The sequence below is a fragment of the Scophthalmus maximus genome, chromosome 9, assembly GCF_022379125.1.
Source record: "Scophthalmus maximus strain ysfricsl-2021 chromosome 9, ASM2237912v1, whole genome shotgun sequence".
NCBI lineage: Eukaryota > Metazoa > Chordata > Actinopteri > Pleuronectiformes > Scophthalmidae > Scophthalmus > Scophthalmus maximus.
The window spans coordinates 18,387,002-18,407,304 of NC_061523.1; the positions used below are offsets into that span (position 1 = coordinate 18,387,002).

The window sequence follows — 20,303 nt, forward strand, 5'->3', positions numbered from 1 at the left end:
TGAGAACTATGGTGCACATTTTCAGGCGGTGCTCTCTAGAATTTTGTTCATTTGTAAACATCAAAAGTCACTTTCTCACCTCTGCACAGCTGTCCAATCACTGTGTGCAGTGGGTGTGAATGTTGGATTGTCTGTGACACAGCCACCCCAATTCAACTGTCAGGGAAGGATAAGGGGAGGGGGTTTCAGCCAGGCTACCTTCCAGCAGCCCTGCTACACAATCTCATTCTCCCTGAATGAGTATACTCCAGAGATTTAAGCAATCTAAGTGTATGTTCTGAGGTGCATGGGGTTTTAATTTAGTTGAACTGTGAACCAATCAGTGCCGCATTATATTAACAACACTACAAGTCCACAGCCGTGCCTGGCTGCAGGGTGCAAATCCACTTTGGCACAGCAGTGATTAGAGCTAGATGCTTGCAAAATATAATATGCTCACAGTAACAATAATATCCTGATGTTTACCAGGTATGTTTCCCATGTTCACCATATTGGCTTAGTATCTTCAATTTTGCAAATTAGCCATAAAAACCAAAGTAAAACCAAAGCTGACTGTAATGTCATTAAAAAATATTGGACTAATTAAAGTTTTGCCCTCGTGATGACACTTGGAGGAAAATTCAAAGGCTCAACAAAGAGTATGAATGTCGGCACCAAATTTCATGGCAATCCATCCAAAAGTTGTGAAGAGATTTGACTCAAACTCGCACATGAGAACCTCAAGGAGTTGGAGGAAAAGTCAGGGATTTGTACATGTAAATTTATTAGTATGAAGACTTTAAATTCGTGCATGTTTTATAATATACAGTATACTTGGTAACAAATGCATGATAATAAGGACACACATTTGCACGAAATGCATTTACACATTGTAATACTGGTTCTCTGGCTACAAACTTACAGAGTCTAAATGTAACTGAAGGGATGAACAGGTCCTCTGTCAATAATACTGGCGACATGCAGTCATCAGTTTGTATGTAGGTAAACAAGTACCTGAATTATACAATTACATATGTTTCATCATTAACATACATTTCATACTTTCAATTTCTATTGTTTGGATATTGTCAAGTTTTCCTGCCCCTGAATCGGATGATTTATTCATTGAGACACATTTAAACTGTCTCTGGGAAGTGACCTGGCATCAAACAGTTTGAGGCTGTCAAATAATAACAAACCCAGTTGTTATATAATTAATTGACAAATGACTCCTCCAAGTCCTAGTATAGGATTAAGTCATTATAGTTCATTTGAGTTCACTGGTGCAGCGCGACCTGTTAAATCAGAGGTATAGCACAATGAATCTCAACAGAGTTTTGATTTGCAGTGATTTCCATAGGGCAGTGGGATTTCCATTTTGTTTCACAATCGCAACACTATGCTATCCATTACTTCCTGTATAGGCCAGGCCAATAATATCAACAAACCAAATCCCTCAGTGTACGGAATTTCACATTTTATAATTTTGGGCAGCAATTACAGTAGATTTAGACAACAATAAAATGATAAACTCTTGAATATGCATGCACAATCAAATCAATTCTCAGTGTTTCAGTATTTGACAATATTGTCATTATATCTTTGTTTGTGCTGACAACTAAACACAGTAAACGAAGTCTCTAGAAATGGTTAATCTGTATATGACTGTTCCAGGCTAAGCATTGACTTATTGTACTAACTGCTTCCTTCAGCCCCCAGTATCATAGTTCACCGGCAAGGTATTAATCCATCGTACCAGCACTGTAAGGTTGCAAACAAGGATTTTCATTATCAATAGCCTACATCTGACCATTTTTTAACTGATTGTTCAGTGAATAAATATAATAATTCCCCCTGAAGCCAATATTTGTTTTGTCTGACCAGCATCCAGCCTTTTTGCTTTTACAATTGAAATAAAAATCCATTATAAAAACAGTTGTTGATGAATAACTAATAACTTAATCAACTAATCATCGCTAGCCGTAGTTTAGGAAAATAACAAAATTGCCACGGATGGAGGGGGTCAAAAAGGGCCCAACAACATTGATTTGCACATTTCTTTCCACCAAGATTGACTGAAAAAAGCACCAGCAAAATAGTCCAGCTATACAGTAAAGAAGCTTTAAAAAAAAGAAGAAGAAACAAACCAACCAACACACTTGCAGCGATAACAGTTGTCTGCCCATGTTGTTGCTTAACAGTTTCCGGCCACAGGTGGCAGTAGTGGGCTCCACCAGTCCAGTGAATGAGCATAGGAAGCGTAGAAGAAATTACGCGCCAACTCTTGTATTTCAAAGCGGGTTGTTTTGAGTTCGACGGGATTTACTTTTACACTACAGAAACAAACCTTGTTCTTCTGACTTTTCACACGCACGTCTTGATTACGTTGAACGGTGCACGGTCACCGGGAGCGGAGCTAATTTACTTAAGCACTGGATAAGCTAGCAGTGCCACGGGGCGCTGCAACCATCTGTTTCAGGCCGGCGACAAATGAGTGCAACACCAACGTTGTGGTTTCTCCTTCTGTCGGTGACTCCACTCCTCGCATCCGGAATCGTCAGGATGTAATAATCGTCATGGCAACTCCATCAACTTGACTGATACGCTTGAAACACACCGGGTCCAGAGAGGATGTTCTCCTGAAGGTAAGAGCCGTGTTACTTTAATTGTGTGTGTGTGTGTGTGTGTGTGTGTGTGTGTGTGTGTGAGTGTGTTTGGCTTGTTTGTTGCAAGCACCTGATACTTGTTGTGAGTCATAACTGCACTTGACTCGCACATATCACATTGTCCAGTGGTTGTCGTGGCTTCTCTTTGCCATGATGTTACCTCTGTTACGCTTTGAGTTAAGTGGAACTGTTTAAGTGCTGTATTTTTCGATTTATTACACATTAGCTGTGCATGGGATGATTGTTATCAGAGCAAAGTGTCATTGGTCATTGGCGCGTGGTTTGACTAGGTGTTTCAGATTGCACTATTGATTAATGATCCCTTCGAATTGAATTTGACTTTTTATCCAGGCTTTTGGTCTAAACCACTAGTACATTCATGAAGTCTTAACTGGTTAGTTATAGAAATGTTTGTAAATCTATGGCATGAATATTGTAGTAATCCAGACAGATTCTCAGCCCAATGGCACCTGACCTACAGGTGCCAAGAGGAGCCTGACACAAGCCTGAAGCTCCTCACTGACAGAGGATACACGTGGTTTTACACACCCTCCCCAGCCATAGATCACTACAGCATTCATTTGAATTCCTATGTAATGCTCCCATCCCCAAGATCCTACTGATATAACACAAGCAAGTTTGAAAAGCCAGTGAAGTAACTGTTCCAAAAGTTACTTAAAGTAACGCGCGGCCCTTGAACGTAATTGCTTTTATCAAGGTCAATGGGTTTCTGATGCTGAACTACTACTGAGGAGCTCGCCGACAGTTGCTTGATCTTTAATTTCCACCACAAACTACAAGCACAACAATGTGTTTGCAGCTGCAGGTAACTTTTCTGTGAGGTCAGTCCGGGACTTTCTGAAAGTAGTATCCCAGGAGCAATAAGGCTGTTGTGCTTTGAACATCTTCTTGACACTGACTCCTCCGCCGGAAACAGGGAGAGCGAATGTCCTTCCATTCCACAGTTCCCTGCTAAGAGTTGTGACAAGGTTGAAGCTGGGATTCTGGAAAGAAAAATTCATTGCGCGAGTCCGTAATGGCAGACGATGAGCTTGCACGCATTGTTAAAGCCGATCACATAAGTATGGAGCTTGTGAGATCAGCAGGGGGTTGAAATGTGTTGCAACAGCCCAGGTGCATCTTTTGCCTCACGTTGGATTTTGGGCATAGTGATAAGGAAGGGCTTTTATGAAGAGGTCACAAGTGCTCTGAACTGAAGTTAATGAGCAACAATTAGGTAATCAGTGACCCTGGATACTGTTGACCCTGCCAGAGATGTTAGTGCTCTGTCCCTGGCAGTCTAGTTCGAACAGGACAATAGACCCCAGCGAGCCTGAGGCATGAACTGTGAGCCTCACAAAAAATGGTGGACATAATGATACAGATAGATAACATATTTTCTGGATGAGCAGGCCCGAGGCAGCGGGGTAGCACTAATAAGGTGACAGGGAAAACTTGGATCAAGGCAGTTTGACTGGGTCTTTTGTCTATAAAGTAATACACACCATGGAACATATCTAAATTATTTTTTTCCCTTTGCAAATATAACTTCATTAAATGTTACATATTTCATTCATTGTTATTTAATAAAATCTTTTATTAATTGTCTAGTCCCTAAATTTTGAAAATATTGAACATTGCCTTTCCCATTTCCCAAATCCCAGCTAATATCAATTTAATTGCTCAGTTAAAACATTTATAATCATCCCATTTCTAGCAAAATAGCCACAAAAAAAAACCACACTCAAAAGAATGTGGAAAGATTCAGAACATTTTTCTTTGAATCTTGCGAAAGCCGCTGCTTAATCCCCAGACAAAATATTAACTTAACTGTGGCTTTTTGTATTTCTCTTCATTTACATATTTCATCATGAAAAAGAAGCCTCCTCCCTCATTTGGGTGTTCTTTTTTTTCTGATTGCAGTCTGCAAGTTTGTACAAGGATAACTTAATGGATGACATTCGCATTTGCCATTTTCTAATTGGTCTGTATGAAAGTTTGGCTTTTCATCATAAGTATGTTTGAGCACCCGTGTGGACTCTCAGCACGTTTCCGTAACAGCAGAGAGCCTCGGTCACTGCAGGTTGCATTAAAAGCTCTGTGTGTTTGACCCACAGTAAAGATGTCTGCTGTACTGCTTGTACAAAACACAAGGGGGCAGTATAACCTCAGTCTTGCCTGTAAGTCCTTTATTGTATAATCTCTGCTGTTACTCAAACTACAAATGCCTCTTTTGTGTTCTTTCTTCCCTTTTCCTAATAGTCAAGGATTTACATAATGTTTTGAATGGAATGAAATGAAGATATATGCAAATAAGACTTTTTGCTGTAATACTGATGAAATGGCTGTGGCCTGAAGTGGTACTGAACACTTTGCTAAGCACATAATTATGTCAGGTCCTCGACTGATTGCCATGCCTCGGCTTTTTGATTGCTAATTAGGCCCTTCACAACGTTTTTTTTCGTTTCTTACATACCTCCACCTGGGTTGTTTCTGGTCAATCTTGTTCAATATTACAGAATTGGCAACTATTTTGATAGTTGATTGAATTTCAGTTTTTTCAGTTATTTTTTGTACATAATAAGTAAAAAATGATAAAAGTCTCTTGTTCCACCTTCTCATATATAGGATATATTGTTCTTCTTTGTTGTATATTCTAATATACATGATTTACAATTAACTATCAACTTGAACATGGACTTTTTTTCATATCTCTCCCTCCGACAAAGTGCCGAAGTAAGGCACCTGGGCATGGGTGTTCAGACTTAACCTAGTATTCAAAATGTCAAATAAGTTGGCTTCCACTGTAGGCCTTCCTTTTTTTTTGTCTATCTGTGCCTGTTTAAGTAATAAACACTATGACGTGTAAATCTGAAATTATACATTTCTTCTTCCATTTTTTCCCTATGTCAACAAATAACAAAATACTCCCTGGAAATTTTTAAGAATTGTACTTGACTTATTCATTCTAATATATAATGGTACAGAAATGTCTACATTAAACATAGAATTGTAATAGATTGCATCGCACTGACTTGAAATCGTCTTCCCTGAATCATCTTGTAGGGCCACAATGCGAGTTGGCCATCACTATCTGTCAGGCATTTAATCATCAAGACAACAGCCAAGGACAGGATATGTGAGTAACAGAGAGACTGGCACATCGACATGACTGCTCTCTTTGTGGACTGTGAACCCGTGCGTGGGATCTACCACCGCACTGCTGACCCACGACACAGTGCACGCAGGCATCAAAACTGAATAACATATAATTGTATTGAATTGATCTGCTCTATTGACACCGATACCTGATCAAGCTATTTGGGACAGCAGGGGACTGATATCCCATATCGCTATTGATTGGTCCTTCCCTTATTATGATGCAGATTTTTTTTCTATATTATTATTTTATATTATCTGGCAGATTAATAAACAATGGACATAATCATTATTGCAGCCCTAATATGGAACTTTCTGTGTTTTGCATGTGTTTAATAGTTTAAGTAAAATACTCAATAGGGAGAGGAACAGCATATCTAAGATTTTGTGCATGACCTCTGATGATGTTTTTGGCAAAGTGGAGTGAAGCAAAGGTGGATTTATCAAGGCTGACTGGGTTAGGTGATGTGCTACTAATGGGCAGGACTTGGCTTGACTTTACATCTGGAAGTAAAGTTGCGGAAAAGTTGTTGTTGAGCAGTTGGTGGGTGTCTGCAAAGAAAAGGCAGAGACAGAACGAGATCATGCCAACCTCATGCCCATATCTTTGCCCATGCAGAGACATTTCCTGAGGGCGAATTGCAGCTTGGTCTAGTCTGAACGGCTCCCCTCCAATGAGAGTGACTGAGCGAGGGCACGGCTGGTATACAGAGGCGGATGTGAACTGACATCCCCGTACACTCAGCCCACCAGCCTGTTGCCTTCCGAATGTCTCATTCAGCAGTAGAGCAGAAAGACAGACAGAGATGCTCTGAAGGATTACTGTCACAAAACTGCTCCACATTCAAGACAATGGAATATGTTTTGAACACTTGCGTATGTGCAACTGTGAAGCTATACGGTGCATCATCATGACGCAGTGTGGATAGTAAGGGGTGATTCAGCAAGTTTAGCTCTGCAGTGTCAAACAATTGCTTTAGTTCATATTAGTCTGGGAATCTATGCTTTTCCATGCAAAAGTGATTCTTTCTAACTGGAAACTAAACTGTCAGGATGAAGAGCTTTCCAATTTACAGTGACTCTCCACATTTTCAGTTCAAAGGAGAGAAAATCTGGAAATACATCAAATGTACATTGGTCCATCTGCGAATGTACTGACGGAAGCAGAGGAACCACTAGACTACAGCATTAGTTAGGTTGCCTTTAAACCAAGGTTAATGCTGAAAGAGTATGACAGTTCATTCTGTAAAGGACATTGTACTCTCTGAACATGGGGTCACACAAGTATTTCTAAGCAAACACGCTCCAGTGAACAGGCGGGTTTCAACGAGCAGTGATTAGTGATCAGTTACATGGTTGATTTAATATTATTTCCAACTTAAGTCAGAAAGGAAATGGACAGAATTACATGAAGTTTTTAAAAAAATAAAAGTTTTGCATAGTGTAACTGAACAGAAGGTTTCTAAGTTCCTGATATTTTGTACACTTAATTTCTCTGCTTGATGTCGCCATCTGCACACACACACACACACACACACACACACAAACACACACACACACACACACTGCAACACTGACTCACTGTAAGCCGATGTGGGTGAAGACAGAAGCTGCAGATTTAATGACTAAAATGTGAAAATAATTATAGATATCTGTTTATGTTCTACAATTCATGGTCCTCTCACTAAGTTCTCAATTGCATATTTGGTCAGCTGCTCTTTCTGATCCCCTTCATTATGAATGCATGGTCTTAAATGCAAAGTGAAGTTTCCTTATGTTTGAATTTTTTTTCCCTTTACACAGATTCAGTTCTTTAACAATAAATCCCTTATGTAAAACAGCCGTCCTGTAAAGATTAAAGGGCAGCAGTGACTTCATGGTGCTGGGATATGATTTAAGCCAAGCGATGATTTTGGATGGCATTTTTGAAATGTCAAAAGGGGTGAGAAAGTGCGGAGCTGCCGGCCGGTGGTATCACCCCATCGGGGATACAGATTTCATTTCATGTGTTTGTGCAAGGAGATGAGGGGTCAGTGCCTCCTGCTGCAGCTGTTGGGGAAACAATAGGGAATATCAGAGAAACTGAGCCTTTGTTTGAGCGCAATTGAACATTAAGAAAAAGAGTAGCAATTTTTTTCCCATTTATTGTTGTGGCAGAATAGTTAAAGACGTTGGACTGGGGGTTAGTTGAAGTCAGTGCGAGTCCAACACCCTCCTGATGCTTTGAGATGCCTGTTTACCACAATGTTATTGGCGATCTGCCATTTTCCGTGTGGTGGTTCCACTTTGTATTCACCAGACGCAAGGGAACATTATTGTTTTGGTACAGACCCCCAGTCAAATTCATCATCGTTTTTGATATTCTTTATCAGAGAAAATGTGATGGTAAAATAAAAAACCCATTCCCACTAAAATCGTGACTCATTCTGCAATTACAGTATCTGTCAAAATCACAAGAGGATTTTTTAAAACATAACTCAGCCTTAATTTCGTGTTATTGTCTATATTGTAGTTCTTGCACATTTGAATCTTTGAAAATGTTTTCTACAGTATTTGCACATGGTAAGTGCAATTTGAGTAAAACCTCTTCTTCACCAGATTTTGCGCTGTTGCTCATATAAAAACAAGCTATTTAAATAGATCAACAGGTCTTTTCTTCCATTTCTTCTTAATTTTTAGGGCCGAATAATTGACCCTAACCCTAATGAAAAGAATAAAGTTTAGTTAGTTAGTTTAAACCCTAATGCTAATGTTACTTCTTCTTTATTGGATGTGTGTCTGTCGTGCTCCCCCCAATTGGCACGAAATGGCTTATAGAAAATTGATTGGTGATGGGAGCCCTGCCACGTTTCTTTACTTTGAGGCAGTAAGTGAGCTCTGCATTTTGCTGTGATTGTGATTCATGGCATTGTAAACAAGTTCCAGCCACCTCACCATTAAATACTGTGGCAATGATTGTGAAAGCGCCTCTGGAGGAGGGCCGTTTGCTCAGAAGATGACCACCACAGGGATAATTCCAAGTATTGAACAATCTAGTGAGCTCCCGTGAGGCTTCAGTTGGGCCAGTAAAGGATTTGTGTATAGTGGGCAGTCATTGCCGTCCAGCTGCTCCCCCACTGACACTGTCCTGCTCAGGGACACGAAGGCGTCTTCTACTGTGCAGCTGCCGGCAACTGAAACAAGAACTCATACACAGTGTGTGAGTTAAACCTACACGCTCGCACGCACCTGTAAACTCAGAAGACAGCATTACTGTAGGTACACTGAGTCTTCTGCCTGCCAGAAAACAAACAGTAGGATGCGGAGAGAGAGGGAAAAAAAATCACCTTTACAAGACAATTTGTTCGTTCATGCAAACACACAGAGAAGACAGAGATATGCATGGATACACTCATATCACCGACACAAAAACAGATGGAGACACACGCCTACATGCTTCACACACACACTCACACACACATGCATGACAACGCAGACGTGCCTCCAAACACAGATGTGAGAAGACTTGTACATCTGGAGGATCTTGAACAAACAGTTTTTCGACTCATGGAGACACTTGTTGGTGATGGAAAGGAAAAGTACACAGCTTTGTCCTACAAATATGTGCCACTGCACGTGAAGAATTGGATCAATCCATTAAAGGGCAGAGGGAGGTAAAAAAAAAAAAAAAAAAAATATTAAACAAGAGAAAATCTCTTGACATAATTACACATTACCCCATGAGAAGTCTGCAAAAGCCATACAAAACACGATCGCTGCCTTTCTGCAATATCCACGTTTTTGAAGAAAGGATTATAAATGTCACACTGTCTTGCAGTAATGACTTTGTTAGATTCGCCTCGCTGCGAAAAGACTGGACAGCAGCAGGATGCGACCCTTGCAGGCAAACATGGTGATGCCCTTCAGACAGATTATTAGCACCGAGTTACACTGATTAAAAGCCACACTGAGTATACAAGCTCCTTTCTGGGGGATTTACAGGCTCCAAAACAGACACAGTTTACATACTGTACCTATTTGTTTTCTAAGGTGTAAACCTGCTGCGGGTTACATTTGGTTATTATAGTCTTACCCATTTTCAATCACCTTGTTAACAGATCCTATAAAAAGGCTGTCACCTTTACCATTGTTTTTAAGCTGAAGTTGATATTTGTGTCAAAACAATTTTAAGTCACGCTTTATTTTTATTTTTAAGTAGCAAGTCGTGATCCGCTCCATGAAAAAACTATTAAAATGAACAATCTGATTAGATATCTTGCTACAACATCAATTTGTTTTGCCTCAGCTCACAACTTGCAGTGAACAGTTCAAAGCCTCCTGTCACTCTGCTCTTTAATCATCATCATTACTCATTTCCCCAGTACATTTTTGAGTTACAGCTCATACTGTATTCGAAGGGTGAGCAATGAATAGGTTTTTGTGTTTTGACTGCAGTGAGTTTTTAATCACGTTAAGCATTGGAAGAGGAATCATGCCGTTGCTGCTAACAAGTCATTATATCGGTGAGGAAAGCGGTGAGAAAATTAAGATGACACACGAGCCCTGGCTCTACCTTCTTGCAGTGTTTACAGCAATTAGTAGGAGGAATCAATTTCAATTCCTCCTCGCAAACACGAGATATGGAAAAAACCATGGGAAGTGAGTGGAGTCTGAAAATACTTGTCGTGAAATGTGCTGATGTGTTCCAGGTAAAAGGATCCTGTGGTAAATGGCAGGAGGCTTCAACACCCCAGAGCAACATTTGATTGTTGCTATTGATCGGCGCAGGATTCAGAGCCACCATTGGCTAGAGAAGTGCGGTGAATGTAGGGGCAAGGACGATGGGGGTGAATTAATCCGAGTGATCGTCTCTAACACACACATAAATGGAATTTATAGCAAAATAGAAGAGCACATTTGAAGGGAGTGAAGCAAAGACAGTGGCAGTGGACAACGTCACATTTCTTCTCTTTGTTTTTTGGTTCCAGGATATTTTACCTCCCGAATCTATAAGGCGGTTCCTCCATCTAGTGCTGATAACCTAAATAAGCAGTGCAACGAAAAACAATTGCTTCAAAACTACAAAACTTCGACCTCAAGGAAGGTCATGGACAAACCTAAACACTGAATCTTACAAGATTTATAGAAAGCCTCTCAAAGCCAGCACAGGTATTTGTCATAAATATTTGAAAGACCTACACCTCGCAATATGAGTCCATACTAGCATCATACCACGGAACACCCAGTGAGAGTAGAGGTTTACAGATATCTGTCCAGTGGATGCAAACATCATGATTTAGTCATCAACAGTATGGTGGATATGACAGCTGAAGATGCAGCATGTACAAAGCTTCCCCGTAGTTATCAGTAAAGTTATGTTCAGGACATACTTTAGATGCATTAACGCGCGCAGTTGCTGTCTCATTTCATAGCGGACATGATTTGAAACCCCTGGTTAATACAGGTGACAATTAATTTGTAAATATTTCATTAGGTCTAGCACATAATGCCTTCCATCCATGCACTTGTTATTCATATTTGCGAGCACCGCGAGTCACAGCAATCTTTAATGGCGGCTGTTATTTTTACTTACAATGTCACAGGCAATGTTCTTCACACGACTGATTAAAGCAAGATATGTTATTTGTTCCTATCCGCTGTCTGAAGTAATGGTGTTTTTTTGTTTTTTTTATTTCCTGAAAACTACACTCACATTACTGTACATTAGGGACATTTCACTAAAACGATGCAGTCTAATAGAACTGTCCTGCAGTAAATCCTCCGTCAAGAAGGTTTGTAGTTAAATTGTTTTCGAGAGCTGATTCAACTACACTAAAAAATAACACAATAATTTAAAGGATGTAGCTTGAGGTGCTGCTGAACTGCATTGTACATATTTGTATGTTATGTAATATGCTGTTAAGCCCACCCTCCTGGATGTAAATGGGGTAAACAAAATTGGATGGTTTCTTGTTCACTAACAGTTAAGAGCACTGTTGTGCTCACTGTAGTTATTCTACATATAACATATCGAAAATCCTGCTCTTTTCTCCAAACATGCTAGGCACTGAGATCATGGAAAAAGACTTTACGCTTACACACAACAACAGGACACAATATCCACCCAAAGACATCGGTCTGCCCCAATCATCACTGATTACCGAACTTAAACTCTTAACACATTTCAAATGCAGAATATTTATTATTCAGCCTTAAACACACAGTAACAGTGGAATAGCTTTCTTGACCTTAAATCTGATGTTTTTTTCTGCAGTTTCTGTGTGAAACCATCCACACTAAGCATCCGTACGATCCAGACCTCTGACTAACAGCTAATTCTGCTCTCTGAGCGAACAGGCAGGTTTTCATCTTGGCATAAAGAACATTTTTCCCCTCTTTTCTATCTCCTTTTTTTATTCACTCACAGTATTGAGTGAATAATAGAATTCACAGTAAAGGCGTCATTTCACAATGTTTTCTGCCCTCGGACTGTGCACACATCTCACTTCACTATAGGAAACCTGTCTATAACGCAATCAAGTCAACAGCATCACAATTACATATCGACCATAAATGTGAATCAGGACTGCACCAGCTTTAGGTAGGTATTTTTTTTTGTAGGCCATAAATATTGAAATTAAAACAATAAATGCGTGTAACATTTGTGTAATGAGTGCAGGGTATAGTAGATTTTCAGTTTCTTAAATAATTGATGAAATATATGGAACTTTTCAGAATATAAAAAAAAAAAAAAACATTCTGTACTATTAATATACTGCCAAACAAAGTTGTTGGAAGAAATATAATACTGCCAAAATTATTTTGTTTTTTAATCAGCATAACACAACTAGGAAAGGTTTTTATTATTTTTGCAAAAATGTCCCTGACATTTGTTTTCCCTACAGTAACCACTTAAGGGAAATAATTCATGATTATTATTTATATGGTTATAGTTAGGCGACTCTCAGCGCTTAAATTCAGTGAAAGATCATGGTTAAATATTGAAAAGGTCAATGCTGACTCGTTGCAAAACACATCATGTATTTGCTGTTTCAGTATTTTACAGAAGCCTCACTTGACACAACTATCCCCCAAAACTTAACCAAATTTTTTTTAGTTCCCAATTTAACACAAGGAACGCAGGGCATACTTGACAGATTGTGAGTCCAACATCCACCACTACCACTTCCACTCAAATGCTGTGTGGTAGAAGAACCAAGGCTGTGTTTTTGTGATGAATATGCAGCTTTATAGGGCAGAATGATATGAAAACTGTGTTCATTGGTCACATTAACCTTGAATTTCTTTCCAAGCTGTTGCTCCTATATTTAAAGCATTTTAAATATCAATTGAATTGTTAATCGCTTGTCATTCAGGCTGCCTCATTTTCCCAATTTTTTGTTGTCGTTCATAAACTCTTTATATTGTTCTGTTAACATTTAGTTTCATTAACATATACAGCACATTTATGAAACACAAGTAGACCTCTTCTTGTATTATGTAATTCTGGGTGTAATGAACCATAATCACTTCCAATGAGCGTGACGATATGTGACAAACATGGGAAAACTGGAAATGGTCTGATGCAATAGTTGTGAATTTGACCTTCAACAGACACTTTCAAATCAAATTCCTTCTTATTTACATATTACTTGACCTGAATTTTGTTGGGCAGATTTTTTTAATCCTCACTGTGGTTGTAATTGTATTGGCACAATTTGATGGTGGTGAACCTCCAGTTTGATAAATTGTGTCATGGGTCATCAGCAATAAGATATGACTCTAAACTAGGTTTGTTTTTTCCAGAACGCTGCACAAGGAAAATGAAAATGCATCACTCATGGAGTGATGAGTCTGGTATAAATCAGCTTAACAGATCATATTTGTAGCATTCAGATTCATCACAGCAACCTGTTTCTCATCTACACTTGTAGTATAATGTGCACAGTTCCTCTCTGTGGGGTTATAAGTCACTGCTTTGATTTCATTCTCAATGCACATGGTGCAGTTTCAACAGGGTGCAAACAAAGTGTTGAATTCTTGTCTTAGTTTCGATAGAAACCTTTGTAGACCTGATTCCCCACTTTTCCCCCATGCTGAGTAGGAGTGTGAATATTCTCCATAACCACAAGTCACTTCAGGCAAAAATTCTTTCTGTATCAGAATTTTAGATTGACCATTTCACAATGTGACTGCTGCTACGACCCATCTCTCCTAACCAACCAATAGGTCATTGTGTAATGCAGACAAAAATGCAATTTCTTTTTTTTTGTGTGATCATACTGTGATATGAAGGGATGGCAGTGTTGGCGTGATGATCGGTTGGTGCACCATGTTGGTCCAGACTGAACTAACTCAATTATTTGATAGGTAAGCATAAAATTAAAAACATAAATTACTATGTCTCTTACACCTCTGGCCTCTCTTTGGCCTCAACTTACCCCTCCCTTCATTGTCTCAGCAACATGTTGAAATTAATGATAGTGGCCCTTAAACAAACTACCAGAAGCACAACTGAACAAAGTAACGCTGTGTTCAGGGGACCCAACAAAAAAACAGTCAAGGTATCTGCTGGGCAAACTGCTTAAATGGATCAGTAACTTTTCACCACGTATGAGCTGTTGAGTTGTGTGACAAATGGTTAAAGTTGTCAGGTGAAGGTAATTAACTTAGATTATTATTATTATTATTTTTTTTAGATGTACAATACTTGTAAGGAAGCATGTTTCATGGTTGTCATGGTTGAAATTTGTTGTGGTCCACATAAGCAAGTTTTAGTTCACTTAGCGCTGAAATGAAGCAAGAGGGTGAACACATCAATTTGCTATATTATGCTGCAAATCCTGTTACTACTGGAGGTTGAGTGATTGTTAGAAGTTACCGAGAGGGTTCACTTCAACAGAACCAACCAAAGCATTTGTCAATAAAAATAAAAAAAAAATTTGAAAAATGTTAATGCATAAACACAATGGTCTGAGAACTTTTATTTGCTGCACCTCTGGTCCTGTTCAGAATTCAGAATGTTTGCAGAACAGAAAAGACTGTATCATTCATAACGGTCTGATCTCAAATAGGCTCTGCACTGTTGGTGGCCACACTCAGTGCGCCAAAACCGTCACTGTCCTCTCTGGAACAAAAACTCAAGAGCCCCATTTTAACAATATTCATATACACAATGAGAAATAAAAGGGTATCATGTTCACAAACACATAGTACAGCAGCTACAGGTTAAGAGTTACTGCTTTTCTGCTTAAGTCCAAGAACTTGTCTTTGCTGATGAAGACCACGGACATGTGCCTTCTATGAACGGCTACTGTATCTTTAGCAATAACAAATAAAGAGATGCGAGAGAGTTTGACAAAGGTAGAACAGTTTGATGGAGAGGACGATCACTTTGTCAGGGTTGATCTTACATACTCTCTGTGCTGCGGTGCATTTTAGAATCAGGGCCCTTGTCTGGGATATCGGAGCAAATTGTTGCTCTATTGTCTCTCTGTCACTCCACTCATCCAGTATCGATCAGACATAATGGCCCTTCAGTTTCTTGAGGAGAGTGGCATTAAAGCCCCATATACACCAGCAGCTCTCTAATCACTTTGAAGTCAGGTCGAGATCAGACTTTGTTTACTCCACTTTCTGTTACAGTAGTTCAAATAAGAGCTTCTATTGATAATACAAACCTTCACCGTTACCGACATGTTCCATTCTCCAGTCTTTGTATCATACATAACTGCTTCAGTTTTTATATAATGACTCTTGGAAATGGATACTGTTGGATGGCTGAGAGCTGGGTTAGTCCACAAAAGCGGTACTCTGACTTCATTTTGGCTCGACTTGATCGCAATGGCAATGTACAAATGTACAGACTGGCTTTCGATCGCGCTCACTCTTGAGCGGGAACCCTAGCAGGCGGAACTGGACCACTGAGACACGAAAATAGAAAAACAAGAACTGCTGTACATATGTAGAGGGAGGAGTAATGGCACGCGGTCCGTTTTCTTCTGAACTGCAATGGTCCTCCCGTCTGCTCGGTACAAGGAGGGTCCTCTGACCGTTCCTCTGCTGTCTTTAGAGTCCATTGTTTAGCAGATGAAGAAACAACAGAAGGCCGAAGGCAGCTTGAAGCATTAGGCAGGGAGGCGTAGCAGAGTTTGGGAGGCTGTTGGACGCCAGGGTGGACTGGCCCACCAGCAGTTCATTTCCCAGAGCCTAGAAGGAGAAGCAGAGATCAGTTCATGGCGTCGTGCCAAGAGTCTGCTCATATTTTATAATGTTAGAAACAGACCTTCAAGGTTTCGGGCGATCATCATTACTTACCATGTCATGGCAGTCAAGACATATTTTATGTTAAGAGTTACTCTTAAAACTGGAGGTCAAGATTAATAAAGGGGTTTAAGTAAAGGCTGAGGCGAGGCTAAGGTGGAGGTGCGTGCTGGTCGTATCAGACACCTGTATTTTTGCCTAATGAGATGGTCACTGTGTCAGTTTAGGAAAGTCATCAATTCTTTCTATGTCTTGGCAAAGAAAGATGATTAATGGAACATTGAACCTTTAAGTAATCATTGCTCTCTTTTATGTATGTATTATGTTTGATTCTTCATGTTTAGACTTGAAAAAGGAATATCACAATGTGATCTCCGATGAGCCAGTGTCAGAGACGTTGTCAGGCTAGGTGAGTGAAGAAAATACATTTGGACATAGTCTTTTCCTAGTGTTTTTGTTATGATCTCTTGAACCCTCCCTGTTTGTTGCTCATTTTTATTCCTGACCCTTTATATCTGTTGCGGTGGGGCGATTATCTGGCTGGGGCTGTGTAGTTTGATCACAGCATTGTAGTTGTTCCACCAAGAAGTTTTCGTGAACGTTATACAACAACATTATCGTGAACCAATGTTTGCAAAATTGCGTTGTAAGAAAAAAGTACAGTAATTAAAGCAACTCTGTGTAGAAACCGGAAAATGTTCTCCTATTGATTCATCCACCAACACTGAGAATGAATGGCTGACCGCATTACACAGATGGCACCAATTTTTATTTTTAAGTACAAATTCCACACATGGTGGATTTAATATTTAGAAATAGCCTGGTCTAAGTGTCAGAAACGGTTTCATTGGTGGATGTATGACTGTGTGAAGCTGCTCAAGTAACCATTGACCCATGACAGAAGAAACGCACACCTGTGTTGGTATGATTGTATCCAGAAGGTTCCCCACAGTTTCTAAGGTTTCTGGTGGAGCAGTGACGCTCCTGTTCTCTCTGATGCTGTGGCCGGGGCTGGGTGCACTGGGCTGGCTGAGTGTCGGCTGCTGGTCTGATTCGCTTCCAAACGCCAAGAGAGAATTCCCTGAAACATGAGACAAAGCAGTAAAAATATATATATATATAAATATTAGACCTCAGCTACATTGTCTTATGTTCTTCGAGTTCTACTCATGTCTTATTCAATCATGGCAGATGCCTCCGGTCCTGAATGGTACATTTTGCATGAGAGCTTTTGCTAGGCCAGATCTAGTTTGGATTTGGTCAGCGGCAGAGAGAAAAAATAGAAAATAATCAGTATTCTATTCAAGTAACCAGCTGCACCTGCCTCTCCACATCGACCTCATTAACTCATAGAGCATTTGCACTGGCCAAACAACCCTGAGACCTCTCTCTGTATCTCTTCCAGGCTTGGGACCCAAGGAAAGACTGCGCAAAGATTTCCCCCTCCCCTGCAACAAGTAAACATGATATGTACAGGCTGGAGTTATAAATGTATATGAAATAAATTTCAAACATTATTGACAAGAAACAGTGTACAGTATATATGCCATACTCCGTGAGGGCAATAATAAGGACCATTATTCATTCACACTCCAGAGCAGGTTTAATAAGAGAAAAGGTGTTAGGTTGAGAATTTGAATAAAGAAACTTGGCAGTAGAATTGAAGACACAATCAATTTCAACACACACGTGGGACCACGAGATTAAGGCTGATGCAGCCCTCATATGAAATGACCTCTCGTGCTCAACCTGTAATCTACTTTATTGTTTCCATTATTTATCCAGTGTCATTTATTGTGTACTGATATTTCATCTTTTCCTAAAATGGGCATCTTACATCAGGTTCAGTACACTCATTGTTTTCAAGTACACACACAACTCCTTGCTGTATTCTAGGTTGGCCACTTTGGTACAGACTGAAAATACAAAAAAGATAATAAATTAAATAGCGGATGGTTTACCGTTACATTTTATACAATCATTCATGGTTCCCAGATGGCAAATCTGACTAACATGTGTTACCCCTTGACTCTTCCTAGGTGGGGGCCGTATGGAGGCTTTTAAAAAAAAGGTCATAGCCCTAATAAATGAGTGTTGCTAAAAACAAATCCGCAAAATATGTACTTTTAAACTTCATGCTACAAGTTTTAAATTTCCAATTTCTACACCATTAGGGTTGAGATCCAGTGACTGCTACCATTTTGCAAAACACCAATAAGTGTAAGGGTTAAAACTAAGAAATTTAAAGTCCAGAATAACCAGTTTTATGAAGAAGCTGAAGGTTTCCATGATTTTCGCTCTCTAATTTTTTCTATCACAAATAGGAAAGATAAACAAAATGTACATCAGGCATTTGGAGCTGATTTAATAAGTACAAAATTACCAAACAGTCATTGGGCCAGCATACTTATAATTCAGCACGAAGCGACTGTCCCGGGCAGAATTACATAGGGGACAGTGTGAAGAGGATGATTATTAACAAGAGTCTATGAAGTAAAATAGGAGAGAGGGAAACAGAGAGGGGGAGGGCACTATTAATTCTACAAAAAAGCACAGCATCTCTGAGTTAAATACAGATTGCTCTGCTGCTGTTGGAGCATGCTGGGAAACATCTGTCTCACTGAAAACACACAGCTCCGTCCTGTCAGTTTCTTTTATGACAGAACGTTGCTTTTCATAGCTTAAGTGTTTGAATTCCCCCCGTTACATCATATCACTGTAAAATTGTTGTGATTGGAGAATGGAATGAGAGTGGATTTTTTTGGTGTATATTTTATTTCATCATGAAATTACGCGCTTGGTAAAATGTCCCTCTACATCAATCCGTCCTAAAGTGAAGATGTGAAAATACAACTTCTACCTCTTCACCCTAGTGGATCAAACAAACTGGTGGGTCAATGTATTGTTTTCCTTAAGACAAAGTGAAGCTGGACTCCACAGCACCAACATTCTATTCCAAATCTCAACTGCACAATCACTTGTATATAGTATGTATTTCTATTTTATCTTATTTATCTTAGATACTGTTTTCTATTCTTATTTTAATTCTTATTCCTTATTACATTGTCCCCTTGTGGTTCTACACTTGTGTGCTGCTGTGTCGAGTTTGAATTTCCCCTACCGGGATCGGTAAAGGGACATCTCATCTTACCTTATCTTATCTTATGTCATCCCCTGTTTCCAGTCTTAATTCTTAGCTAAGCTAACTGGATGCTGGCTTACATTTATGGCACAAATATGAGAACAGTATCGATGTTGTCATCTAACGCTAAAGAGCAGTGTTAACAAACATACTTCTCAAAATGCTGAACCGTTACTTTAAAGATGCATGACTGAGGAAATGTACATTGGACAAACTGTTCATTGTTGTAGTCCGATCATACAGTTTTTCCCACTCTTGTTGGCCTACTTTTCCTGACTCTTTCAATGAAACAGACCTGGGGGAAAAAAAAACTGAACATGAAGTTGCCTGAACAGAAAAGAGTGAGGGAAAAAAACACATCTCTTTCCGCTGAACTGCATGATACCGGCTAAACAGGACACAAAAACAGCAGTTTAATGTTTCACCTCCCTGTCGTAGGAAAGCAAATACCTCAATGTAAACGCAACCCCTCGCCCCAAAATCCTGAGTCACAACATTCCAGTGGATTGAGGACAAAGGTGGACTCACGGAGACAGATGTTGCTGGCGAAGGACCCCAGGAAGTTGTCACACTCCTCTCTCTGGCTCCCGCTGGCTGAGCAGGAGCACCACGGAGCCACGCTGGATGTGGAGTTGTCAACATAGTTGGGAGTAATCGTACTTCCTGCGGAGAGAGAGCGCACCAGGCCTCAATCAGTATTAAATATTCATTCCTCATTGAGTTGCTACACTGTAGTCATAGTGCCTTATTTTCCTGAAACATCAATGGACGCTGCATTTCCTGACATGATGGAAAGGGACGATGACGTTCTAGTTTTGCAGAATAGACCGACACTAACGTATGAAACACCGCAATATTTTACAGTTTAGATCACAGACGTCCTGGGCCATGCAATTCTTTGTAGCTTTTTTTCCCTTCTTTTTTCAATATAGTGGAGGTTGCACTTTGAGTGCTTTAATAAATACAAGACAGGAATCAAAATGCCAAGTGCCTGTTTGTGCTGAGGGGCACCGTTCAAGCTTTTGAAGTGCATTACATTTGCACGTCTCTGCAGTGTGTGGGTAAGGAGTGGCTGTTCTTTTACTTGTACAGACAAAAAACAACAACAAGTCAAA

General features: G+C 39.8%; 1 protein-coding gene and 1 long non-coding RNA gene across 3 annotated transcripts in view; one reads left to right on the forward strand and one right to left on the reverse strand.

Annotated features, from left to right (window-relative positions):
• The first annotated feature begins 1,977 nt into the window (after positions 1-1,977).
• The window catches only part of LOC118319421, a 69,122-nt gene continuing 50,796 nt past the window's right edge, over positions 1,978-20,303 (forward strand). For both annotated transcript variants that reach the window (XR_004795986.2, XR_004795988.2), the window contains exon 1: positions 1,978-2,624. This is a non-coding gene — a long non-coding RNA (uncharacterized LOC118319421). The remainder of the gene's footprint in view (positions 2,625-20,303) is intronic.
• The window catches only part of gfra4b (GDNF family receptor alpha 4b), a 33,553-nt gene continuing 28,002 nt past the window's right edge, over positions 14,753-20,303 (reverse strand). Inside the window, exons 6-8 of the mRNA XM_035649802.2 lie at positions 19,717-19,851; positions 16,961-17,127; positions 14,753-15,992 (exon numbers count right to left, since the gene is read on the reverse strand). Coding sequence (XP_035505695.2) covers positions 15,852-15,992; positions 16,961-17,127; positions 19,717-19,851 — 443 coding nt within the window. The 3' untranslated portion in view covers positions 14,753-15,851. The remainder of the gene's footprint in view (positions 15,993-16,960; positions 17,128-19,716; positions 19,852-20,303) is intronic.